Below are 26248 nucleotides of genomic sequence, written 5' to 3'. Positions count from 1 at the left end.
CACTGGATCATAGAAACAGCAAGGGAATTCCAGCAAAACATCTATTTCTGCTTCATTGACTATGCTAAAGCCTTTGTGCGGATCACAACAAACTGTGGGAAATTCTTAAAGAGATGGGAGTACCAGACCACCTGACCTGCATCCTGAGAAACCAGTTTGCAGGTCCAGAAGCAACAGTGAGAACCGGACATGGAACGATGGGCTGGTTCAAAATTGGGAAAGGAGTACGTCAAGGCTGTATGTTGTCACTCTGCTTATTTAACTTCTATTCAGAGTACATCACGTGAAATGCTGGGCTGGATGAAGCAGAAGCTGGAATCAAGATTGCCGGGAGAAATATCAACAACCTCAGATACACAGATGACACCACCCTTATGGCAGAAAGTGAACAGGAACAAAAGAGCCTCTTGAAGTAGGTGAAAGAGGAGAGTGAAAAACCTGGCTTAAAACTCAACATTCAAAAATGAAGATCATGGCATCCGGTCCCATCACTTCATGGCAAATAGACGGCGAAACAATGGAAACAATGTCAGATTTAATTTTCTTGGGCTCCAAAGTCACTGTGGATGGTGACTGAAGCCATGAAATTAAAAGACACTTGCTCCTTGGAAGAAAAGCTATGACAAACCAAGACAGTGTATTAAAAAGCAGTCATTACTTTGCCAACAAAGGTTCATATAGTCAAAGCTATGGTTTTTCCAGTAGTCATGTATGGATGTGAGAGTTGAACCATAGAAAAGGTTGAATGCCAAAGAACTGATGCCTTTGAACTGTGGTGTTGGAGAAGGCTCATGAGAATCCCTTGGACGGCAAGGAGATCAAACCAGTCAATCCTAAAGGAACTCAACCCTGAATATTGCACTGGAAGGACTGATGCTGAAGCTGAAGCTCCAATAATTTAGTCACCTGATGTGAAGAGTTGGCTCTTTGGAACAGACCTTGATGCTGGGAAAGATTGAGGGCAGGAGAAGGGGCGGCAGAAGATGAGATGGTTGGATAGCATCACTGACTCAAAGGACATGAATTTGAGCAAACTCCTGGAGACAGCAGAGGACAGAGGAGCCTGGTGTGCTGTGGTCCATGGGGTTACAAAGAGTTGGACATGACTTAGTGACTGAACAATGAGTGTGGACTTCCTGGTGGCTCAGCAGTAAAAAATCCATCAGCAATGCAGGAGATGAAGGTTTGATCCCTGAGTTGGGAAGATCCCCTGGAGGAGAAAATGGCAACCCACTTCAGTATTCTTGCCTGAAGAATCCCATGGACAAAGGAGCCTGGGGGGGCGACAGTCTATGGAGTCCCAAGAGTCAGACATAGCATATGCGCGCGCGCGCGCGCACACACACACACACACACACACAGAGTGTGTGTATGTTAATTCCACATTCCTCATTTTATCCCTCCCCCCGCCTTTCCCTTTTGGTAACCATCTTTGTTTTCTATGTCTATGAGTCGGTCTCTGTTTAGTAAATCAGGTTATTAGTATCACTCTTTTAGATTCCACATATGATATTTGCTAAATGCTTTTCATATGTATCAGCTCAGGTATCCTAAAACCAAAACCAAAACTCCCCTTCCCAAAGAAAAACTCACAAGGAGGGAGCAGCAATGGCACCACTGAGATGGGGAGAATGAAACAGAGAAAGGTTACATAACTGGCTTGAGCACAGCGAGTGGCCATCTTGGGGTTCAGAGCCAGTCCACCTGGCAGGGGAGCTGCATTCCTCCCAGCTAACCACACTCCACTGCCGGTTCACCGGGTTATTCATTCTGTCCTCGCAGAGCCCGACACACAGACAGGTGTCACTTTCCATCCACTCACTTTTCTCCAGCGAGATGAGGAGACAGACGCTCAGAAAGTTCAAGCAGCTTGCTAAGGCCATGCAGGGAGCTGATGGCAGCCCAGCTAGGGATCCAAGTGCCGGGGCGCACTGTTCACGCCCCTGGGCCTCGGTGCTCGGTCCGAGCTCGCCCCGGACCACAGAGCATGCGGGCGCCCTGGACCACAGAGCATCCTGGCGCCCCGGGCGCACCTCACCTGCGGCTTCCCGTGCCCGCCGGCCCGACACTGCCCCCTAGCGCCAGGTGGGTGCCAGCGCAGCGCTCGCCCGGGCGGGCGCGGCGCGCTGATTGGCCGGCGCGGATTCGGGCTCCCGGGGGCGCGGGTCGGGGGCGCGGCGGGCAGCCTCGCTCCGCCTGGGCTCGGGACCGCGGGCGCGCTCTCCGGGGGCTTCCCCTTCCGTCCCGTGCGTCCCGGTTCTGAGTCCCAGGGGCCAGGATGACTATCCGACACAAAGGCCAGCAGTGCAGGCCGAGGATGGCGTTTCTGCGGAAGGTGAGCGCGGTGCCATCCGCCGGGCCCGGGAGGGGCGCGGGGACCACCTCGGGGAAGTGCCGGCGGGGACGTGGGCTGGGCTGGGGGCGGGCCTCGTGGGGTGGGGGGAGTCCTTTGTGGTCTTAGTAACCTCAGTTATCTAAGCTTCCACGCCGCCTCTTGGTCCATGTTGGAGTACACGGGCCCGACTGTCCTGAGGATGTCTACACGCCACACTTGCTCCGAGAAGCTTCCAGTGACCCACGGGGGGAACCTGCATAGGAATGCACCTGGCATTGCGCTCCTTTCTTTCCCTGGATCGGGCCCCCAGCCCTTACGGCCACTTCTGCGCATCAGACTGCCCACCGGACGCTATGAAGATAGGTGTGACTAGTGTCCCCATTTCACAGGGAAGGCGACTGAGGCGAGTGCGGCCGAACACTGGAAGGCCCGTCGGTGTGACACGACAGCCCCTGACAACGGTAGGAGCGCCACGCAGGGTCTGCTGGGAAGGGCTGCCGGCTCTACCCCAGGAGCCGGGGAGCGCCGCGGAGAAGCGTGCCTTGAATGTGAGACCCAGGCATGCTACATCGGGCTCTGCTGGGCCCAGGAGAGGCAGAATGAAGACCCAGGGGATGCGTCTTGTCTGTAGGGAGCCCTCTCCGGTTGGTGGGAGCTCCCCCTGGCTGAGATCTCTGTGGAGAGTGTCAGCCACCTAATGTGAGCAGCATTGTGAGCAGTGGGGGGTGGGCGGGATGTTGAAGCCATCCCTTCTGATACTTTTGGTGACTGTCTGGATTCCTTGCAACGTTTGCGGTCACACCTCGGTGAGCCGGAATCTGGGAGTGGTAGCGCCAGGGCTGCCTGAGGGGTCAGACAGGCCAATGATGACGTCTTGTTACAGCTGGGAAGCTGTGGTCTGGTCATCTCTGTGTGTCTGCCTGTCTGTATGTTGTGGAAGGGGTCTTCAGGAGGGATGGCACAGGGCACAAAGGTGATGGGGGGCCCGGAGAAAGGCCGCAGCAGCAGCCCCTGTGGAGAGCTTTAAAGTCTAGGCGGGTTTCTGTTGTTGGTGGACAGTTTCTGTTTAAGAAAAGATCAAGATGGCTCTGAGATCCTAGGCGTCAGTCATATACATGTACAATTTTTTTTTGCGCTTCGGATTGATAGCTTTTTTATATGTTTTTGTTTATTTCCAGGTCTTAGTTGTGGCATGCGGAATCTTCTAGTTTGCATAGGAACTCTCTAGTGGAGGCATGTGGGATCTAGCTCCCTGATAGGAGTGGAACGCAGGCCCCTGCATTGGGACTGCAGCGTCTTAGCCACTGGACCACCTGGGAAGTCTCTGACTAGAACTTTTTAAAGGGAACCATTTAAGTGGTTCCTTTAGAGTTTGGTTGGCATGGGTGTGTCCTCTGGAGCCAGGTTATCTCTGTGGGAACTGTGTAGGTTTCTGGCCGTACAGGATGGAGGGGCAGACAAAGGAACAAGGACACAGTCATGTCTTGTTACTGTCGTCCTTTGACAGGTCTTGCTTGAAAGTGCAAGTTTAGTAACATACTATTAATAGTAAGTCACTTCAAAGCTCCCCTTGATAGAGGTTTGGGTCAAAACTGCCTCATTGATTCTGTTGTTATTTCAGTATCTACATCATCGTGAATAAAGCTGAAGAGGTTCCTTGTACCCAATTTTATTCTATAATGTTAGGGCAAGTTTCCAGTGAAAGTTACTTCATGCACACATACAACAGTTCTTGAGTGTTTCTTAGCAACCTTCTATTTATCAGAGGAAATGTTAATCATGTTTTACTAAAGTAGGTCCTTGAACAAATTTCCGAGGTTTGTCATTAAGAAGCCCTGAATTGTTGAATTTCCACTTGGAACAATTTGTATTTTTTCCATGTAATTGTTTCTATATTTTATAAATAATTCATTGATAACACTGGCTCAACGATGTTGAGGCGGTATCTATTCATGATACATGTAGGAGGAAGGGCAAGGAGGGTCCACTTCCTTCTCCAAATGCTAACGGCTCGTAGTACTTCATTATTTATGGACTGATTTCTCAATCGTCTGTAAAACTGAAACCATCCTACGGAAATCCAGTCAGATGATTTTCAAAACAGGGGTTTCAAAATGTCGTTTGAGAAGTGAGAGTGACTCTTGCACAGGTCTGTACTCAGGTGAATGATTTATGTCAGTGTCCCCAAAAGTGTGTTCTGGGAAAAAAACACCAGTTGGTGGTGGGGAGAGAGGTGGCTATTAACAGGGTGTTACCCAAAAGTCTCTGAGGTCAAATGCTTGAAAACCACTCAGCTAAACAAAGTCAGCTGAGCTCCATTACTGCAGAGCTTCTCAGAACAGTTTAATATTCTATCAGTAACTGTGGCAAGAGACTGGAGCTCAGATCCCAAACTTACTTGTCCATCTTTTATTGTCCCCTCAGGAACACACTGTGTGAAAGCTTCTTTATGTGAAATATTCCCCCATGCAGCCTGACAGTGTCAGAGAAGGTGAATCTGGAGAATTCATTGAAGAATGCATGCCACAGTAGTCACACGCAGCAAGACAGGGTCCCATACAGGAGGCCAGGGTCACACAGGACAGGGTCAGAGTAGGACAGGGTCTCATAGGAGGACAGGGTCTCACAGTAGGGCAGGGTCACATACAGGAGAGGGGCACATACAGGACAGGGTCACACAGTAGGACAGGGTCCCATACAGGAGGCCAGGATGACACAGTAGGACAGGGTCACACACAGGGCAGGGTCAGAGTAGGGTAGGGTCTCACAGTAGGGCAGGGTCTCACAGTAGGATAGGGTCACACACAGGACAGTGTCACACAGTAGGTCAGGGTCACACACAGGACAGGGTCACACACAGGACAGTGTCACACAGTAGGTCAGGGTCACACACAGGACAGGGTCACACACAGGACAGTGTCACACAGTAGGTCAGGGTCACACACAGGACAGGGTCAGAGGAGGGCAGGGTCTCACAGGAGGACAGGGTCACATACAGGAGGCCAGGATGACACAGTAGGACAGGGTCACACACAGGGCAGGGTCAGAGTAGGGCAGGGTCTCACAGTAGGACAGGGTCACACACAGGACAGTGTCACACAGTAGGTCAGGGTCACACACAGGACAGGGTCACATACGGGACAGTGTCACACAGTAGGTCAGGGTCACACACAGGACAGGGTCAGAGGAGGGCAGGGCCTCACAGTAGGACAGGGTCAGAGGAGGGCAGGGTCTCACAGTAGGTCAGGGTCACACACAAGGCAGGGTCACATACAGGACAAGGTCAGAGTCGGGCAGGGTCTCACAGGTGGACAGGGTCACATACAGGAGGCCAGGATGACACAGGAGGACAGGGTCCCACACAGGACAGGGTCTCACAGTAGGACAGGGTCACACAGTACGTCAGGGTCACACACAGGGCAGGGTCAGAGTAGGACAGGGTCTCACAGTAGGTCAGGATCACATACAGGACAGGGTCAGAGGAGGGCAGGGTCACACAGGAGGTCAGGATCACATACAGGGCAGGGTCCCACACAGGACAGGGTCAGAGTAGGACAGGGTCTCACAGTAGATCAGGGTCACACAGTAGGTCAGGGTCACATACAGGACAGGGTCAGAGTAGGGCAGGGTCTCACAGGAGGACAGGGTCTCACAGTAGGACAGGGTCACACACAGGACAGTGTCACACAGTAGGTCAGGGTCACACACAGGGCAGGGTCACATACAGGACAAGGTCAGAGTCGGGCAGGGTCTCACAGGAGGACAGGGTCACACAGTAGGTCAGGGTCACACACAGGACAGGGTCAGAGGAGGGCAGGGTCACATACAGGAGGCCAGGATGACACAGTAGGACAGGGTCACACACAGGGCAGGATCAGAGTAGGGCAGGGTCTCACAGGAGGACAGGGTCTCACAGTAGTTCAGGGTCACACACACAGGACAGGGTCACATACAGGACAGGGTCAAAGTAGGGCAGGGTCTCACAGGAGGACAGGGTCTCACAGGAGGACAGGGTCTCACAGTAGGTCAGGGTCACACACAGGACAGGGTCAGAGGAGGGCAGGGTCTCACAGGCGGACAGGGTCACATACAGGAGGCCAGGATGACACAGGAGGACAGCGTCTCACAGTAGGACAGGGTCACACAGTACGTCAGGGTCACACACAGGGCAGGGTCAGAGGAGGGCAGGGTCACACAGGAGGTCAGGGTCACACACAGGGCAGGGTCAGAGGAGAGCAGGGTCACACAGGAGGTCAGGGTCACATACAGGGCAGGGTCCCACACAGGACAGGGTCAGAGTAGGACAGGGTCTCACAGTAGGTCAGGGTCACATACAGGACAGGGTCAGAGGAGGGCAGGGTCACACAGGAGGTCAGGATCACATACAGGGCAGGGTCCCACACAGGACAGGGTCAGAGTAGGACAGGGTCTCACAGTAGATCAGGGTCACACAGTAGGTCAGGGTCACATACAGGACAGGGTCAGAGTAGGGCAGGGTCTCACAGGAGGACAGGGTGACATACAGGGCAGGGTCACATACAGGGCAGGGTCTCCAGTAGGTCAGGGTCCCACACAGTAGGACAGGGTCCCACACAGGACAGGGTCAGAGTAGGGCAGGGTCTCACAGGAGGACAGGACGATAAGACTGCAGGAGGAGGCCACACACAGGAGGCCAGGATGGCTACGCCCACGCTCCTCACAGCTGAGGGCACTCAGCCCGGGCGGTCAGCGGTGCCGGCGGCCAGCCGCTACCCGGAGGAGGAAGAAGCTGGGTTCCGAACGGGTCTCCCCGCCAGGCCCACTTCCGGGCGGGGGCTCGGTTCTGAGCGCCAGCCCGCGCCGGGCGGGGGGCCCTTCCGGGGCGCCGGCAGGGCCTTCCCCCGACACCTGCACGCGTGTGTCTGTTACTTGATGCGTTTTACACGCGCGGCCGGTCCGACACAGCACGACGAGCCCTAGCTCGCGTCCTTTTAGGTCGGGTTTTCACCCTTCTTGTCCACAAACCAGTCGCCTCGAGGGGCTGAAACGAGGAGACAAGTCCACAGCGCTGGGGGTCGACGGGCCGACCCCGAGCCAGGCCCTCGGGAAGGGCCGCGGGAGCTGGGGAGCAGACCCACCCTCACTAGCGCGCGCCCCCCAGGCTCCGGCAGGCGCAGGGAGGGGCCAGGCCGGAAGTGGCTGCCGCCGGAAGTGGCCGCCGCCGGAAGCCCGCCGGCGGAGCCTGCCCTTCCTCTCTAGGGGTGGGGCGGTACCCGCGTCTCTGTGGTCCGGGCGCGGCGGGCGGCGGAAGCGGACGCGGCGCGGGGCTCTGCGTGGGGCCCTTCCCTGCCCTTTGGCACCTGTACGCGCCTGGCGGCGCAGCTGGCAAGAGTCGGGAATTGCCCTCATCACGACGTTAAATGTGGAGCTGCGGGAACGCGCCAGGGCCCCGTTTCTCACAGCGCGGCCATAGGGGCTCTATCGAAGTGAAGTCTGGCGCCCATTCGCTCACACTTGACTTGTTTTTTTTTAAAGCGGTCTCACCCTTGAAGTAAGTTTTGGGCCTGAAGCCCGGCCTGGCCGCTGGACCCGCGGCTCCTGTGTCCCTCCGGGTTCGGCCCTCCGGCGCCCTGGGTCTGCGGGGCCCACAGACAGACCTTCCTTCTCTTCCCCTCGGGCCCACTGGTTCGCCTGGGTTCAGAGGCTCCTGTTAGCACCCTCTTACTTGGATTTTCTGGTCCAAGAAGAGAACAGAAACTATACAAATACAGAAGCTAGGAAAAGTAGAATCGTCTAGGTTTAAAAAACTTCACAGCATCCAACACAAACATCCAACATCTGTGGAGGATTCATCCTGGGCAGACAATCAGAGAAGTGGAGGGGAGAGGAAAACCTGCGTTTCTGAAGTGATCCTCCCACGAACGTCTGTTGGGTTTGCTCGCCCAACACCCAGTTTTGTTTGTTGCAGTTTTAAAATGATGATTTTTCTGTGGAAACCAGCCAGCTCTCAGTCGTCTGAGGTGGGCGCAGGACCCAGGCGTGCCGGGTGGGAGCGCCCCAGCACGTCAGGGGGGCGAGGTTTGAGGTCAGAGGCTGGGCTGCCCAGGTCCCAGTCCTGGGTGCTACCTCATAGGGGTACTAAGAACCTCAGCTTATTATTTGTCCTCTACTCGTTTTTTAAGAAAAACCTTGTTTTAAATTGTAGTACAGTTGGTGTGCAATGTTGTGTTCATCTCAGGTGTACATCAATGTGAATCAGCTAAACACATGCATATACCCACTCTTCCTCGGAGTCCTTCCCCAGGTAGGCCGTTGCAGTGTTAGAGTTCCCTGTACTATACGGTAGGCCTATGGTCATCTATTGTGTTGCTTTTGTTTTGAATTGGAGTATAGCCACTTAACAGTGTTGTGATAGTTTCAGGCAGCAAAGGGACTCAGCCGTACACGTACATGCGTCCATTCTCCCCCAAACTCCCCTCCTGACCAGGCGGCCACAGAACACTGAGCAGAGTCCCCTGTGCGGTACAGCAGGTCCTTGCTGGTTATCCGTTTTATATGTAGTGGTGTGTGCATGTTACTCCCAACCTCCTAGTTTACCCCCCGTTTTCCACTCTGTTTACCCATTTGTTCACTGGGGGTATTTTGTTTTATTGGAGTATGATTGCTTTACCACACTGGGGGCATTCATAACAGGCGTCTACTCCGAGACTGTACCACACACTTGGGGGATAGGGCAGGTGTGCTAAGGCCTGTTAGTACAGGCCATGATGAGTTCATCTCAGCGTGCTCTCTTCAGCTTTCTGTTTTTTCCTTTTCGTTTTTGCCTCCCACGATCCCACATCATCCACTGCATTGCCCCAGAAGTTTATTTTTCGTCTTTTTTTACCTACGGGAGACACCCTCAAGACAGAACCATGTCTTCCGTGCATGCTCAGTCGTACCCATCTCTTCCCGACCCCATGGCTGGTAGCCCACCAGGCTCCTCTGTCCGTTGGATTTTTTTTCCCAGGCAAGAATCCTGGAGTGGGTTGCCATTTCCTTCTCCAGGGGATCTTCCTGACCTAGGGATCGAACCCTCGTCTCCTACTTGGCAGGCAGGTTCTTTACCACTGAGCCCCCTGGGAAGCCAGGACCGTGTCTTACTCACCATTATACCATGCGCTTGACACGGTTCCCACCCCAGAAATGGTGCTCGGTCAAGTCTGTCGAACAAAACTGAATACTCCCTGACACAGAGCGGAGAGCACTGGACCAACGAGTGAAAGTGTAGTGAATCCTAGAGGAGGGACAGCGGGGAGATGGTGACAACCTCATGAAACTGGGGCCACTTTCTTACCGAAAACGCCACGATCCCTGGAGACTGCAGACTCCATTTCTTCGTGCTCTGGACTTGCTCTCGTATGGAGGGCAGGTGCTGGTGATCAGCAATCTACTGGTACCCAAGCCTGGCTTTCTGAACGACTGCTGCTTTTTTTCTGCCTTAGAACCCATTTCTTCTCTTGGGGACTGGCAGGGAAAATGACCACTGCCTTCAAAGAAATCAAATCTACCCTCAAGATATCAGGTATTGCCCTGTGAGCCCAATAATCAGGTGCAAACGTTCACACACATGATGCAGAGTGGAGAGTGAGCCTCCTTAGGCACGGACGAGATGGATCCGGGCAGCCAGAAAACCCCTTTTAAAAAAAAATTAGTTTTCTTTATTTGTATTTGTTTTGGGCTGTGCTGGGTCTTCGTTGCTGTGCAGGCTTGTCTCTAGTTGCAGAGAACCGGGGCTGCTTTCTGGTTGCAGGGTGCAGGCTTCTCGCTGCGGTGACTTCTCTTGTGGAGCGCGGGCTCAATCAGTAATTGTGGAGCATGGGCTCAGTTGCTCCACAGCATGTGGGCTCTTCCTGGATCAGGGATCAAACCTGTGTTTCCTGCATTGGCAGGTGGAATTTTTTTTTTTTTTCTTTTTTACCACTGAGCCACCAGGGAAGTCCCCAGAAAACCCTTTCTCACGGATGATTGCCCAGCCTCCAGTGGTGATGCTGGGTGAGTGATATCACCATCTGTTTCTCTGTTGAACAAGACTCACGTGGAGCCACATGGTCTGAGACTCAGTAATTCTTAGAGTCAGAACAGACGCAAGCGCTGAGTGTAGATCTCATTCACAACATCCAGTACCATGGCCACTTAAGCTGTGAATATTCCCGTGACTCCCGGTTCCCTGGTCCATGAAATAACCTATGTAGTTTATGGAATATTCTAGTTGCTAGAAAGTTTTTCAAATCTTTGGTGAAAGATTTCACCAAATCTTTATGCAATGGTGCCCTAATTCAGATTTTGCTAGTTCTTAGCAAGCTTCGGTGCTGCAAAATGAATCCAGCAAATACAAAGGACCTTCACCTCCCGTCCAGTAGCCCTGTGGTCACTGATGGCACAACAGTAGGGTATTGATACCACGGGAATCGGCGATGCCACAATCAGATCTGCCTCCTGCCAGAACCAAAGCCCAGAACCCGCCGCTCACAAGCTGCAGGCTGACCGTGTCCTCGGCGAAACTCAGAATACGAGGGGGTGTAAGGTGTGCAGCAGTTATCTCCCCCAGATCTGCAAGGAAAAAGTGCCACATGGGTGGCACCTACTCCGTGCTGAGGGAGGAGGGTGGAGGGAGACGTGAGCAGAACATGCGACAGGGGAGAAGATTTGGAGGGGAGAAAACCCACCACGTGCTGGAGAAAAAGTAAAATTCAGGGCTGGTGAGAGGGAGAGACTCCATGTCGAGGGGCAGTGAAACTACAGCTGACAATTCAGATCAAGCCAGACTGAGGGAGGATGAGCGTTTTCAGGGAGCTGATGGAGCCACTGATGATTTTTAAGGAAGGGAGGGGGCCTTATAAGAGCAGGACCTGGGGAAAACTTTCTCTGACCTTGCACTTTAAAAATTGAGATATAACTCACATACTATAAACTTCACCCTTTTAAAGCACACCGTTCAGTCATTTTGTCTACTCACAAGGTGGTGCGACTATTAACTTCTGTCTAGTTCCAGGACATTGTCATCAGCCCCGAGAGGAAACTCAATACTCATTAGCGGCCACTCTCTCCTCCACTAAATATGTGTACTTTTTACAAAATACCAAATTTGGTAACCTGTGAAGTGACTTGAATTTTGAACCCAGGAGGATTTATGTGTTCCAAACATAAAGAGGAAAAGGGACAGTGGCTTTTCTGAAAAAGAAGTGGCTTTTCCAAGGTTGTGTTGATATAACCAGAAATTATCTATCTATCCATTCATCCAACCATCCGTCTGTGCCATCAATGTTCTATCTAACTAGTCTATCTTTCCATCCATCCATCCATCCATCCATCTATCCATCCATCCATCCATCTATCCATCCATCCGTCCACCTACCCAGAAAGAGTAGAGAGAGTGAGAGAGAAGGCAGTATTAGATCCACATATGGGAGCAAAGAGCGTGGGTGGAGCTGATCCTCAAAACCAGCATATGGGAGACATGGCCGCTCTGGATGTTAGAAGACAAGTCTTGCAGGGATCATGTTTTTACCTGCAGGCATCTCCCGTATCAGCCGTCTTCCTGTACGCTTCCAGACACTGCCATTCCCGGGGAATCCAAGAGAGAGCAGAAGGCGCAGAAACTTGGAAAATCCCTTGCTCTGGAAAGCCCTAAGGAAGACCCTTGCTTTCCATGGCCCTCTGGGCTCTTCTTTGATGACAGAGGTGGCGGCTGGGGCCCAGGCCTGTGGAGTCTGAGCGACCCCACAGTCAGGGGTGGCATCTGAGCGTCAGGAGTGGGGCTCCCTCTTGCCCCACCCCCCATCCCATGTGGCAGGAATGGTTGGGGCATGTCCACGATGGCATCCGCTCTTCAGCCACGTGGAACCTTGGGCTGGCTGGTCTCAGGGCAGCAGGGCCTCGATTTGTAGGGATGCTAAATCCCACCCTGTCAGCCTTCGGGCTGATCGAGCTGTGTATTTTCCTTCACATGTTAGAGTCTCGAGACTTCAAGACTGGAGAGCAATTCTGAGTTCATTGAGCCCGACTCTTTCTTATTACTCCTGAGAAAACAGAGACTCAGAGAGATTATGTAACTTGATCAAATCCACCTCTCCCACTAATCGAAGTGTCAGAAAAGCGGGCTGGGGGTGGGTGGGGGTGTCAGCGAGAGGGACAAAGGCCACAAGGAGATTTTGGGGGGTAACGTGCTCCCTGACTTGACTGTGGGTGTAGTTTCCTGGGTGGATACATACACTGAAGCCCATCAGGTTGCTCACTTTAAATTCCTGCACTAATGTATGTCAGTTCTCACTCAGTAAGGCTGCTGGAAAAGAGTCACCCATCCGGGGAGGGGCACAGCAGGGGCTAGCCAGGAGGTTCACGCTTCCCTGAAACCCAGCACTGTCTAAAAAGCAAAGCCTATTTGAAGTCGTGAAAATGCCTTTTCCCATAAAGTAATTTTTCCCTTTCTTAAAATTAAAAAAAAAAAAATTGAAGTGTAGCTGCTGAACAATATTATATAAGTTACAGATTGCAGTATAGTGACACAATTTTAAAGATTACACTCCAATGGTAGTTACTATAAAATATTGGCTATATTCCCCGTGCTGTGCATACATCTTTGTTTTACACCTAATACTTCGTACCTCTTACGCCCCCCTTCTCCCTCTTCCTCCTCGCCGCCCGCCGCCCCTCGCCCCCCGCCCCTTGTTTTACCTCCCAGCGAAGTCCCATCCTGCCTAAGGGCTCTCCCCGGACCACAGAGCATCCCGGCGCCCTGGACCACAGAGCATCCTGGCGCCCCGGGCGCACCTCACCTGCGGCGCCCCCGGCCCGCCGGCCCGACACCGCCCCCTGGCGCCAGGTGGCCGCCAGCGCAGCGCTCGCCCGGGCGGGCGCGGCTCGCTGATTGGCCGGCGCGGATTCGGGCTCCCGGGGGCGCGGGTCGAGGGCGAGGCGGGCAGCCTAGCTCCTCTCGGGCTCAGGGCCGCGGGCGCGCTCTCCGGGGGCTTCCCCTTCCGTCCCGTGCGTTCCGGTTCTGAGTCCCAGGAGCCAGGATGACCATCCGACACCAAGGCCAGCAGTACAGGCCGAGAATGGCGTTTCTGCGGAAGGTGAGCGCGGTGCCATCCGCCGGGCCCGGGAGGAGCGCGGGGACCACCTCGGGGAAGTGCCGGTGGGGACGTGGGCTGGGCTGGGGGCGGCCCGGTGGTCGGTTATCGCTCCTTGATGTTATTGAGTGACGGTTTGCCGTGTGTGTGTGTGTGTGTGTGTGTGTGTGTGTGTGTGTGTGTCTGTCTGTCTGTCTGTCTGTGTGTCTTAGTCTGTATTGGTTAGGTTTCCTTGTAACCTGTTTATAGTGGAGAGTCTGCAGCGGGGCGGTGATCAGCTGGAGGCTGAAAACAACCTGTTACTCGGGAGAGGAGGCGCGGCTGGGTCATTTCTGAGACAGTCTCCAGACGTTGTTGGAAGGCGCCCAGAGAGTAAATGAACATGTTTACAGTTTTCTGATTCAAAGCAGCAGTATTTAAAGTGTGTGTGTGTTTGTGTGTGTGGTTAATGTGTACATACAGAAATGGTGTGATTTGTAAGCTAGAGAGACACCCTGCTTCCAGCATCCCTGGGTTGCTCGTTCAAGTGCGTGTATTCGTGGCTCTCGGCTCTCTAGGCCGGCCGCAGAAGTCAGGACCCTCCTGTTGCAAGGGCTTTCTCAAACCAGGTGGCCAGGCACTGGGTGTCCATCCTGGGGACTTGTGCCAGGTGGAGCGCATCTTGTGGGGTGATATATTTGGGGATGAAGTGGCTCATTTTGTTCTGGGCTCTTAGATAAATGGTATTGGAGGAGGTTGGCAGAGGCTTCTGTCCTGGGTCACTCGCCTGCACCCGCTCCCATCTGCAGTGAAGTGTCCTCTGTCTTAGGCTTATCCTGAGGAGAATTAGCTGAATCCTTTGTGACGGTAAGAGCTGCCCTGAACCCTTGGAGCTCAGCAAGCTATTGTTGTCAAAACTGCCCTGATCTGTCTTGCAGTGTTAAAAGCTGGGCAGTTTGGGCTAAGCTGGGCCACTGGTCACCCTTGGTCCACTTAGTTCAGTAAGCTGTGCGTCTGCCAGGTGTAGAGGTGTGAGGGTATACAGCAGAGGTGCAGCGTCGTCTCCCTGGGGAAGAGCATACGTTAGAGAGTTGTTTAGTCAGTGGCTCAGTCGTGTCTGACTCCTTGCGACCCCATGGTCTGCAGCATGCCAGGCTCCTCTGTCCTTCACCGTCTCCTGAAGTTTGCTCAAACTCAAGTCTGTTGAGTCGGTGGTGCTATCTGGATCCCCAGGTGGTGCAGTAGTCAAGAATCCCCCTATGAATGAAGGAAACCAGGGTTCCATCCCTGGGTCAGGAAGATCCCTTGGAGAAGGACGTGACTACCCACTCCACAGTTCCTGCCTGGGAAAGCCCGTGGACAGAGGAGCCTGGCGGGTTGCAGTCCATGGGGTCCAAGAGTTGAGCACCACTGAGCACACACACGCTGAAGAACGGCGTTTAGGGAAACCCAGGGCTCGGATGTGGGAATCGTGCGGGGACGTGGGGGAGCCCTCAGGGAGTGCGGAACTGGCTTGGGCGGCGAGAAGTTGATGATGGAAGGGCTGGTGGTGAAGGAGGGCTCAGGGTCCGCACACGTCTTTCGGAGGTTGGGGGTTTGATGCTTTCTGTGTTCAGTGAGGAGCTGCTCGACAGTTTAAAGTTGGGGAGGAATAAAACCCGTTGGTTCCCATGTTAGAAAAACGATTCTGGTTAGAGGGGAGGAGGGCCTCTCCACTCTGGTGGCACTTTCAAAACTATGGCCATCAGATCACCAGCCTTAGAGTTTCTGATTTACTTAGGAGGTAATTAAGTCGTTAAATCTATGGAGCCCAAACATCGGTGTTTCTGAAAAAAAAAAAAAAAAGCAGCAGCAGCAGCTTCCCAGGTGATTTGAATGTTCGGTGCAGAGAAAAGGCCACAGGACATTGAGTGACATTTGGGGACGTTGTGGGGAAGGGGCTGCTCCTGGCATCTCTGGGGGGAGGCAGGTGCTGCCAGACCCCCAGGCGCACAGGGCCTCTGGCCCCACATGTCAGCAGCAGCAGCGCTGGAGGGCGCCCTGGAGGCGGGGGACCTGCCAGGCGCAGGCAGAGACAGGCGGCCAAGCCTGGGGGTCGGCGGAGGTTACACGTTTCCCGGAGGCCAGGTCCACTGGGCGAGTGGGAGACTCCGCAGAAACAAATGCAGAGCCCGCAGCAGCTGGCGGGGCCCTGGGGGTGCCTCCCAGGTGTCTGTCAGGTGGGCAGAGCAGGTTTTGGGGAGGGGCCTGTCTGGGAGTGGTGCCCCCAGGGGTTGGAGAGCCGTAGGCGATGTGATCCAGTGTCTACTGGCCCCTGGCGGGAGGGCTCCTTCGTCCCCTGTTGGCAGACAACTCCGAGGTGCCGCTGACTTGCCCGTTGTCTGTGCAGAAAAGGGCTGATGATTATCGTCCCCCGGGGAACCTTCTCGGGCTCCGAGGAAAATTCCAGCTCGTGATCTTGCCCTGTGAATGACAGCTCCCTCCTGCAGGAGTGGCGTGGGCGTGGGAGGTGGGCTGCCGTTCCTGCTCCTGGTGACACTGGAGTTCCCTGTCACGCCTGCAGTCATGCCCAGCACGTGGCCTCCAACTCCCCCATCCTGCCTCCAGCTTGGGGTCACCCGGGGTCAGGCGAGGCCCGGGTCCCCCTCCAACTTCTTGCTCCCCAGGATCGTGGGGGGCTGAGTCTGGGGGGCTTGAAGGGGGCTGATGTCTGGGGTGCGGGTGGCCATCCCCTCTGGCCTCTGGGCTCCCAGGCATAGGGAGGAGCAGAGGGGAGTTGGCAGCAGTTGAAGCTGAAAGGTGGGGCCTCTCACCTGCTGAGGACCTGGGGTGTGGCTCAGATGGCCCCATCTGTGATGGGCACGGGGCCTTCCTGCCGGAGGCAGAGCTGGAAGCCGGGTCTGCACGGCTCTGCTGGGCCACGACAGCAGAGGCGCGGCCCGGAGTGCACGCCCCGGCTGAGGTGTGCGCAGTGGTCTCCGGGTGGCTCTGCGGGGCCCGTGGGGCCGTGCTCTGCTGGCATCCTCACGTGGCACCCCGTCCCCCCGGCCGGTGTGTGTGTGTGTGTCAGTCGCTCGGTCGCGTCCGACTCTTTGCAACCCCGTGGACTGTAGCCCACCAGGCTTCTCTGCCCCTGGGGTTTCCCAGGCAAGAATACAGGAGTGGGTTGCTGTTCTCCTTCTGAGAAGATCCTTCTCCAGGGGATCTTCCCGACCCAGGGATTGAACTTGTGTTTCTTGAGCATCTCCTGCATTGCAGGTGGATTCGTTACCGCCTGAGCCACCAGGGAAGCCCCTCTGTGTGTGTCTGAGTCCTTACCTCATCTCTTCAGTGGACACCAGCCAGGCCCGCCCTAATGACCTCCTTTTAACTTGGTCACCTTTGCAAAGACCCTGTCTGCTGATCCAGTCACATTCTGAGGTCCTGAGGGACAGGACCTCAACCTATGAATTTGAGGAGTGGTGCCATAAGAGAGTCTCTTGGAGATGAAACCACCAGCCAGAGTCCTGTGGTTTCTTCCCTGGAGAGACCCCGGGGGGACTTCCCTGGAGAACATCTGAGGACGGTGGACCCAAACCCCAAATGTTCTCGAGGTTCCTTTGCTGCTCCCCCTCCCACCAGCCCCCCTTTCTGAGAAGTGTGACACCTGCCAGGGAGAAATCTGACTCCCGTCATTGTGTTTTTAAAATAACTCTCATTATTCCTCCTCGGAAGGTTATTTTCAAACCTTTTGTAACTAGATTTTTTTTTTTTTGATGCAAAGAGAAGGAATCAAACCCCCTGACTTTCTGCTGGAGAAACTCAGGTTTCTAACTCATACTTTGGGTTTCTATTCTCCAATGCTTGGGCGCCTGGACTCCATGAAATGTTGCTGTTTCATCTCATACAAGTTTTGGGATAAATGTGGACTTTCTTCTGGGAGCTAACGTGGGAAACGGGGCCCCGGACTCTCACGTCTGAATAGCAGGCAGCCCTGGAAGGAGCAGGTGTGTCCCAGGCTAACGGGCGGGTGTGAATGCAGAAGTGGTGCCTCCTGCAGCCCGAGGCCCCTCGGTCCCCACCCGTGTCCAAGAGAAGCACCCTCTCCACCCCCATCCCGGGGCATCTCCTCGCTCCCCTCTACTGTGAGCCTCTCGGCTGGCCCAGTGGCCTGAGACAGCAGTGGGCTCCTGGTTGTAAGCGCCCCATGTTCCTCTTGGCATCTTTTGCTCCCTCGGTGCCACTCAGCTGAGCCGGGCTGTTCTGTCTTGCAGATCGAGGCCCTTGTGAAGGACATGCAGGACCCGGACACAGGGGTCAGGGTGCAGAACCAGAAGGTCACGGTCGTCAGCATCCCTCACGCCATGACGGGTAAGGTGTCTGGCTATTTGGTCTTGGCTTGAACAGACCACACACAGGTGTTGGCAAACTAGAGCCCACGGGCCAGAAGCAGCCCCTGTTCTGTATTTGCGAATAAAGTTTTATTGGAACAGATCCACGTCCCCATTTATGTATTACCGGTGGCTGCTTTTGCACTGCAGTGGTAGAGTAAACACACACTCTCCCCCTCCATACACACACGAGTCCAGTGTCCAGCCTCTCATCCCTTGTCTAGGTGTGTGAGACACACTGTCCTTCCTGGCACCTGGGGCCCCCTCGGTTCCCGGATTTGGGGCACTGCCCACTCAGCCACGGTCCCCCTCGTTTCTCCTACGTGGGTGAATCCCAACTGCAGTCGGAGCCCTTGTCGTGTAGCATCGGCACTGATCAAAGCAGACTGGGTCAGCGCTGCTGCCCCCTCGGAGGGCAGGTGACCGGGACTTAGGGGACGACGGGGCTGATGTGCGAGCTGAGATCAGCACAGATCATGTGGTAGATGCCCTGGGAGCCCCTAATCCCATCTGGTCTATTTCAGGAAGTGCCCAAGTGGATGCGAAAGTCCTTGGCTCCTTGGCGGGGAGCGCTAACCCGTCTTCTGCTGGGGGCGGGGGGACTCCTTGGTGTGCACACCTCTGTGTAGAGACGTGGGGTGGACTGTCTAATAACACACCCAGTCCTGGGATTTTAAGTCGGATTTTAGGTGAAGAAGTCTGCTTTTGAATAAGCAAGGGGCTGAATAAAGACAAGAGCGACAGGGCCCCCCCCGGGACCGTCACGGTGGCGAGAGCGACAGGTGCCCCCCCGGGACTGTCACGGTGGGCACGTGGACGTGGGGAGTGGGTGGCTGGACATGTGTGCGCCCAGGACGTGTGTACGAAGGGGCGGGTACGGGCCGTCCCCCCTCAGCCGTGCTGTGCCCCCCACCCCAGGGCACAGGCAGTGGGGTTTAGACCCTGGCTCCCCCGCTGTGGTGTGTTTCGTGGGCCAGTTTCCACTCAGGCAGGGCACCTAGCTCAGCCCTTGGGAAGCAGGCTGGGGTTGCTAGAAAGAGTGGTGTTGGCATTTGCACGATGGCTTCGGAGCTGGGGTGCATCTTTGTTCTGAGATGATGCTGCCGCCTCTGACGAGGAGCATGTCCTGCTGAGGGGCCGGGGACCTGGCCGAGCAGGAGACACGCAGCTTCCTTGAGGTCCCGTGTCCACTCTCGGCTGGCTGGTGGGGCTCAGCTTGTCCTGGCCCTTGGATCAATGTGAATCCTTGGGAGGGGCTCCCCGTGCCCCGATCTTGTCCCCGTCTGCCTCCCCTGCCTTCTTGCTTGCTGGCCTCCCATCTGCGTTGCCCCCGGGGCCAGCCCTCAGATGTGCAGGGCTCAAGGGCAGGCAGAGCCCACGTTCCACGGTCTAAAGTTGTAAACAAGACTACAGAGTGTTCCTAAGAAAGTGTCTCGTCCTTCTGCTTTGACAGAAGCCTTTATGATGACCTGAAAAGCCAGGCTTGGATGTACCACTGGCCATCAGAGTTTTGCTGGGGAATGTAGGGGCGTCAGAGACCCAGCACCCCGACCCCCTTGCACCCCCTTCCCCTCCCATCCGGGTTCTCATTACTGCCAGGACTGAGCTCCATCCAGAGCTCTATGGACAGCTTGCTTTGGGGCTGTTTTTTTCCCAATGGTCAAGACTTAGTCTGTTTACTTCCCTCTTGATGGATGACAGTCCAGGCACCCGTTATTGTATCAGTAAGAAAAGAGAGTCAGTACCTCTGAGAGGTGAAGGCTGAGGGGGTGGCGGGGACATGGGGTGGAAGTCTGGCTGGACTCACATCGTGGGCGGCCCTGAATCATGGGCTGGGGGTTTGGACTGGACATAGTTGGGGGGTGGGTTGCAGGGAGGTCCCTGGAAGATCTGAGCAGCAGGACGAGATCACGGCTGGACAGGGAGGCGGCCAGTTGGGTGGCAGCGTGTGGGTGGGTGTTGGGGAGGCTCTGACGTTGGCCAGACCCTTCTGCTTTGCAGGAAGTGACGTCCTCCAGTGGATCAGCCAGCGCCTGTGGATCTCTGGACTGGGTGAGAGCGCCTTCTGTCCTCAGCCCGACTGAGGGCTGCTGTGGGCATCACCCTGGGGCGTATCTGGGTGTAGCTGGGTGGGGCTCAACCCGTGTCTCTGAGAAACTGACCTTTTAATTGGCGAGTTGAAGCCTTTGTGAGTAAAACAGCCAGACTCAACATGGAAGGGGTGATAACCGGGGGGACACAGTTGTTTTTTCGTACAAAATACTGAGATGTGTAAGTCACAGGCTTCCCTGGTGGCTCAGATGGTAAGAATCTGCCTACAAGGCGAGAGACCCAAGTTTGATTACTGGGTCAGGATGATCCCCTGAAGAAGGGAATGGCAACCCACTCCATTCTTGGCTGGAAGAATCCCATGGACAGGACTAGCCCCTAGCTAGGGGGCTAGTCCATGGGGTTGCAAAGAGTCAGACATGACTGAAGCGACTAATATGATGACTGCTACTACTAAGTCGCAGGAGTAACTGGGGAGGAGTCAGTCAAGAAGGACTTCCTGGAGGGGGTGATGCACACGTACACTTGGTCTGGAAGGACATGATGCCTGTGAAGTGTGCAGGGGAGCTCGGAGGGCCTGGACCCTGGGGGCAGGCAGAGTCCAGCTTGGGGCAGAAGTCGGCTGTGAACTGGGGGCAGAAGTCAACCGCCCCTTCCTGCCTCTCATGGGGTGAAGAAGGGTCTGTTGGTCAGAGACACTCTCCCTGCTCCTGGGTTTCTCCAGACTCAACGGTGTTCCTCCAGGAAGTCCCCATCTATCACCCCAAACCTGGCCCCTGTCAGCCCTGGGGTTCACTGGCTCCCCTCCAGACGCACTGAGTTGTCTCTGGGGCGACCAGGCTGGGGGACACTCTGGGACCATCTCCCCAGCTGGTACTTGTCCACAGCGAAGGTCAGGAACCGTGCTCCCACTTCTTGGCGAAAGTGCCGTGAGGATGGGGGTGCCCGTCCTGGCGTTTGGGGTGCTGTGTGGGGGCGGGCGGTGAGCTTCTGCTCTTGGCCCCTGCTCTTAACTTCCTTGTCTCACCTGCTCCTCCCCAGAGGCCCAGAACTTGGGCAACTTCATTGTCAAGTATGGCTACATTTATCCCCTGCAAGACCCCAGGAACCTCACTCTGAAGCCCGACAGCAGCCTCTATCGATTCCAGGTGAGCCTCGGCCTTGACCTGGGGTCAGTGGGGCAGGATGTCATCTGGAGGTTTAACGGTCAGCTTCACATCCTCCCAGAGCTTTAGCAATGGTGGCAGAGGCCGAGGCATGTTTCAGGCTACGGGGCGGGGGGCCCGGGGCGCACAGCCTGTGTCAGCCTGGCCGCCTGGTTTCTCTCGCAGACGCCGTACTTCTGGCCCACCCAGCAGTGGCCGGCTGAAGACGTCGACTACGGTAAACCGCGCCCGCCCCCGGCCTGGCGAGGGCTCCCCATGCTGCCCAGCTGCATGCTGCGTCTTGGCGGCGTCTGTGGCCGTCACGACCTTGTCTGTGTTAGGAGTGGCTCCTGGGGGCGGGAGCGGGTCCCGGAGTGTCCTGTCTGCTACGCTGAGCATGGCAGCCTAGCTCATAGGGGGGTTTCGACAAGCGATGAGGGTGGAAAATGGTGTCGTTTTCTTTTCTAGCCATCTATCTGGCCAAGCGAAATATCAAGAAGAAAGGGATTTTAGAGGAATACGAGAAGGTATGGAGACGCTTTCACGTATAGGTCCTTGTCATTGAGTGCAGTGCAGTCTTGAGCTGCTTCCCCCGTCCCCCCGTTACTCCATTCACACATGCGCTCATCACCCCTCCATCCCTCATCCTGTGCCCATCCATCATCCGCCCATATATTAATATTTGGAAGCAGCTGGTTGGAGTAGTCTCCCCCATGTTGTGCTACAGTTTCTCCTGCTATAGTTTAAGCCTTTGTCTCAGTAACTCCTGGGCTCATAGTAGCGACTGCTTTCCTTTCTGTCCCCAAATAAGAGGAGTTAACATGTGTGACGATGCACATTATAGGAGGGACAGATTTTTTTAAAAACACTTCTTATTTTGTGGTGGAGTATAGCAGATTAATGCTCTTGTAACAGTGCCAGGTGGACTGCAAAGGGACCCAGCCACACATACACGTGTCCATTCTCCCCCAAACTCCTCTGCCGTCCAGGCTGGCACACAATGCTGAGCAGAGTTCCATGTGCTGGACAGGAGATCCTTGCTTATCCACTTTAAATAGAGCCGTGTGCACAGGTCCATCCCAGACTCCCTGACCAGCCCTTCCCGGCATCCTCCCCACCTGCAACCATAAGCTCCTTCTCTAAGTCTGCGAGTCTCTTTCTGTTTTGTAAACAAGTTACATTGTATCATTTCTTTTTAGCTTCTGCATATAAGGGGTGTCATACGCTATTTCTCCTTCTCTGTCTGATTTACATCACTCAGTATGACTATCTCTAGGTCCAGGATGGAGAGATTTGAACCTGAGTGTGAGATGGGAAAACAGCAGTGCAGGCTTTTGTTTTGGGCAGAATAAGTCAGATTTCTCAGAGAACACACCCTAGTCCTCAAAAGGCTAGGTTTCTGGGCAGATGGCAACAATCTTGCTGTGTTTACTTTTTGAAAGTGAGAGTGTTAGTTGCTCAGTTGTATCCAACTCTTTGCGACTCCATGGACTGTAGCCCTCCAGGCTCCTCTGTCCATGGAATTCTCCAGGCAAGATACTGGAGTGGATTGCCATTCCCTTCTTCAGGGGATCTTCCCGACCCAGGCCACATTGCAGATTCTTTACTGTCTGAGCCACCAGGGAAGCCCCAAACACGTTTTTAGAAGGGCCAGCATCACACACAGTGTTAGGTTGTAGCTCTGTGGGTTTGTGGTGCTCTGCTGTTGACTGTTAAGTTTCCACATTCTTCTCCACACAACTCCCATCTTCGTAATCAGACTAGGGTACATTTATTAAAAAAAAAAAATCCAAGCCCACCTGTGGCTTCTGTTGTGAAAGCTTGTTGAGGATTCGGCATCACCCTGTGAATGAAGCCTTTGCACAGCAGGTGGGGAGGGGGCGTTTGGCTAGGTCTCCTGGTTGACTAGGGCTCCCTGCCCACTGCACACAGCAAAGCTCCTGAGGCTCAGTGTTCTCATTTTGTCTTCCTCCTCTAGGAAAACTACAACTTCTTGAACAAAAAAATTAACTACAAGTGGGACTTTGTCATCATGCAGGCCAGAGAGCAGTACCGGTAAGCCGGCGCTCGCCCTGGCCCTCTGGTATCCCTCTGCCCTCCCCTCCTTCCTTGTTTCTTTAAAAAAAAATGAGCTTTTATCAGGTGTCTGTGTGTTAAACAGCGGGCTAGGCCTAGGTGTAGGGAAGGGAGAGGCATTGTCCGGGGAGCTGGAGGCAGCGGAGAGGGGTGTCCGGAGGGGGCGGGGTGGGAGGACGGTGGCGGGGCAGGGAGGGAGAGGAGCGGGGTTGGGGGGACGGTGCGGGGGGGTGCCCACCTGAAGCGGAGCTGGCACAGAGAGTGGCAGGAGTGAGGCTGGAGGTGTCGCATCCAGACTGGAAGAGGGTACTCTGCTCAGCACTGCCGGATGGTGAGCCGCCTCAGTTCACGTGTCATGAGCTCAAAGAAGTTTATCTTTTTAAAAAAAATGTTATCAGAGTGTAGTTAGAGAAGGAAATGGCAACCCACTCCAGTATTCTTGCCTGGGAAATTCCATGGCCAGAGGAGCCTGGTGGGCTACAGTCCACGGGGTCACACAGAGTCAGACGCGACTGGGCGGCTACACAGCAGCAGCAGTTGGAGTGCAGTGCTGTGTTGGTTTTGGGTGTCTGGCAAAGTGGACCACCAGTCACACATACATACACGCCCTCTCTTTTTAGATTCTTTTCTCACGTGGGTCAGTACAGAGTACTGAATCGAGTTCCCTGTGTATACAGTAGGTTCTTATTAGTTACCTAGTTCATACACGGTAGCGTGTGTCTGTCTGTCCCAATCAAAGAAGCTTTTCTGATTAGCAGTTATTACTGCACACAGATCACCCCGAAGCTTCATGCTCCGAATGGCAACAGTTGTTTTCCGCTCACGGAAGTTTCCGCAGCTCTGGAGTCGGGGACGGCTTGGTTGGAGGTTGTGGATCAGAGCCTCTCGTGTGGCTGCAGCCATGAAACAGTCACACAAGTAGTCAGGAAGTAAATATAAAATGACATGTTGGGTCATGAACTTTAAGGACATGGCCTGTGCACTCTCGTGCAGAACCCAGGATGGCCCCTGTGGTGCTTTTAAATCTGTCTGCAGTTCTGAGGGCTTCCCAGGTGGCTCAGTGGTAAAGAATTCACCTGGAGTACAGGAGTCCCAGGTTTGATCCCTGGGTCGGGAAGGGCCCCTGGAGAAGGGCATGGCAACCCACCCCAGTATTCTTGCCTGGAGAACCCCATGGACAGCGGAGCCTGGTGGACCACAGTCCATGGGGTCACAGAGAGTTGGACACTGAGCGCCTGAGCACGCACGCCCGGTTCTGTGACCCCTGTCCACCGTGAGGGGGAGGGCTTGGCATTCACCCCTTCCTCCCCTCGGGGTCTCTCCAGGAGGTCACTTGGCCTTCCTCACAGCATGAGGCATCTCACCGCCTACAGGTGGTCCGAAGCTCTGAGGGCAAATACCACAGGGAAGGAGGGTGGCGGCTGCCCGCTTTGATGGCCCAGCCTCAGAAGCTGCACAGGGCCGTCTTCCTGACGTGCTCTGTTGGTCAAAACAGCCGGAAACCCCACCCGGTCTCTGAGGGGGAGGACACAGACCCTCCTTACAGCGGGGGGAACCGTAGACAGATTTATAAAGCACCACAGTGGCCACCCCTGATCCTGCATGCAGTATATGGAATGTGTCCCTAGAGCACACAGCGAAACTTGTGATTTTGTATTTATTGCTTGACTCTTTCTGTAACATTTAGACCAGAAGCTATTCAAGGGCAAGACACATGTTTGTGTGTCATGCCGGTGACTTAAACAGCAGACGTTCATTTTCTCACAGGCCTGGAGGTGGGGAAGTCAGAGTTCACGGTTCCGCCAGGGTTTGGTTTCTGATGGTGCCTCTCTTCTCGGCTTGCAGATGGCTGGTGGCCTTTTTGTTGGGGGAGGGTGGTGGGGAGAGGAGAGAGGCTGTCCAGTGTCTTCTGTACCCAGGGCACGAATCCTATCCTAAAGGCCCCACCCACATGACCTTATCTAACTGCTTCTAAACTCTTAAGTGCTTCTTAAAGAGCCTACCTCCAGGTACTGTCACACCGGGAGCTAGGGCTGCAGCACATGAATTCTGGGGGAGAGTTGCTAACGTTCAGACCTCCACAGTCTGGTTCTCCCAGTGCTTGGATCAGAGTGGAGATCAATAAATACAACATCAAATGACTGTGGGAATGAGTGCATAATTGATCAATTAAGGGATACTTTTGCTTTAAAGATCATAAAGTGACAAACTACGATAATTCCTCGCTCAGGGTTCTCTTGAAGCCCATTCCTCACGACTCTCCTCCAATAAGCTCGCAGACAAGCAAAGCCAGAGAGGACACAGCAGTAAATTAGCCCTCGACTGTATTTCCAGGGCTGCCAGCATTATGGAAAGTCCCCAGTGCCCCAGGCCATCTGTGGCCTGTCTGCCTGGCTCGTTTACCCAGTAGAAGATCCACTTAGGTTGGCAAGGGGACAGTGTTTATAGTTAACTTCCGGAGGAGGTTGCAGAGCGCCCCACGGGAAGGGCCCTCCCCGCCTACCTTGCTTGCTGGGTGTCCTGAAGTTACTCAAACACGTGAGCTGGCACACAACCCCGCCGACCGAGTCTTGAGAGGGTGTGTGCGTCATCCTGCGTTGCCTAGGAGAACGAGCCTCCCTGAGCAGAGCTCAGGTCGCCGTGGAAACAGCGCTGACGGGTCCACGGTGGGATAATGAGCACAGCCTCGTTTCCTACCTGTGATGGCGGGGGAGACTGGGATGGGAAGGAACACAAGTAACCTTTCCCAGGAATCAGCTGGGGGGCTCAGGAAAACTCTGACTTGGCACAAATTCTCTGAAGCCGCAGAGTGGAAGTGACGCTGGAGAGAAGCCGGGACTCCCCGTGCACGCTCTGGAGTTGCTTGCCACGCCCTCCCTCAGATGTTGATGATTTCGTTTATCAGAGCAGGGAAAGTTCGGAAGCCGGGTGGGTGGATGTCAGCCCCGCAAGTCCTCCGTACTTCTGCAGGGGTGACGTGGGTGGGGATGGTCAGACCCTCAGCTGGTCATGGGGCCTACATCGCCTTGCAGCCCGTGCTCCTGTGGGGAGCTGGACTCTGGGACCCGTCCCCAGTTCAGCTCCCGCCGCTGCCCCCTGGTGGCCCCGTGACCCTCAGCGGGGGCTCAGCCTCTCTCTGCTTCAGTCCCTGGGCTGCAAGGTGAGGCTCGCTCACCGGGAGGATTCGATGAGTCAATATGTGTA

General features: G+C 54.8%; 1 protein-coding gene and 1 long non-coding RNA gene across 21 annotated transcripts in view; one reads left to right on the top strand and one right to left on the bottom strand.

Annotated features, from left to right (window-relative positions):
- The first annotated feature begins 2102 nt into the window (after positions 1-2102).
- The window catches only part of RGS9 (regulator of G protein signaling 9), a 60807-nt gene continuing 36661 nt past the window's right edge, over positions 2103-26248 (top strand). For 6 of the 20 annotated variants that reach the window (XR_015146993.1, XR_015146991.1, XR_015146990.1 and 3 more), the window contains exons 1-8: positions 2140-2335; positions 2725-2796; positions 17658-17754; positions 19776-19826; positions 20865-20971; positions 21155-21206; positions 21437-21495; positions 22947-23023. Coding sequence is in view for 9 of the 20 variants with exons in the window: in XM_086355808.1 (XP_086211934.1) it covers positions 2279-2335; positions 2725-2796; positions 17658-17754; positions 19776-19826; positions 20865-20971; positions 21155-21206; positions 21437-21495; positions 22947-23023 (572 nt within the window). In the remaining 11 variants the exon portion in view is untranslated. Of the gene's footprint in view, positions 2336-2724; positions 2797-7582; positions 7866-13221; positions 13429-17657; positions 17755-19775; positions 19827-20864; positions 20972-21154; positions 21207-21436; positions 21496-22946; positions 23024-26248 lie in introns of those variants that run through there. The other 14 variants (XR_015146992.1, XM_086355811.1, XM_086355813.1 and 11 more) reach the window with 9 other exon arrangements.
- Positions 24688-26086, bottom strand: LOC147350931 (uncharacterized). Its single transcript, XR_015147005.1, has 2 exons — positions 25548-26086; positions 24688-24901 (listed from the first exon to the last, which is right to left on the bottom strand). It is a non-coding gene; the product is annotated as an uncharacterized LOC147350931 (long non-coding RNA).

This window comes from Bos grunniens, chromosome 19 (assembly GCF_055505025.1).
Source record: "Bos grunniens cultivar Pamir isolate PY7600 chromosome 19, Bosgru_T2T1.0, whole genome shotgun sequence".
Lineage (NCBI taxonomy): Eukaryota > Metazoa > Chordata > Mammalia > Artiodactyla > Bovidae > Bos > Bos grunniens.
Note: the sequence above shows the minus strand (reverse complement) of the source record. Positions and strands in the feature narration are given on the sequence as shown.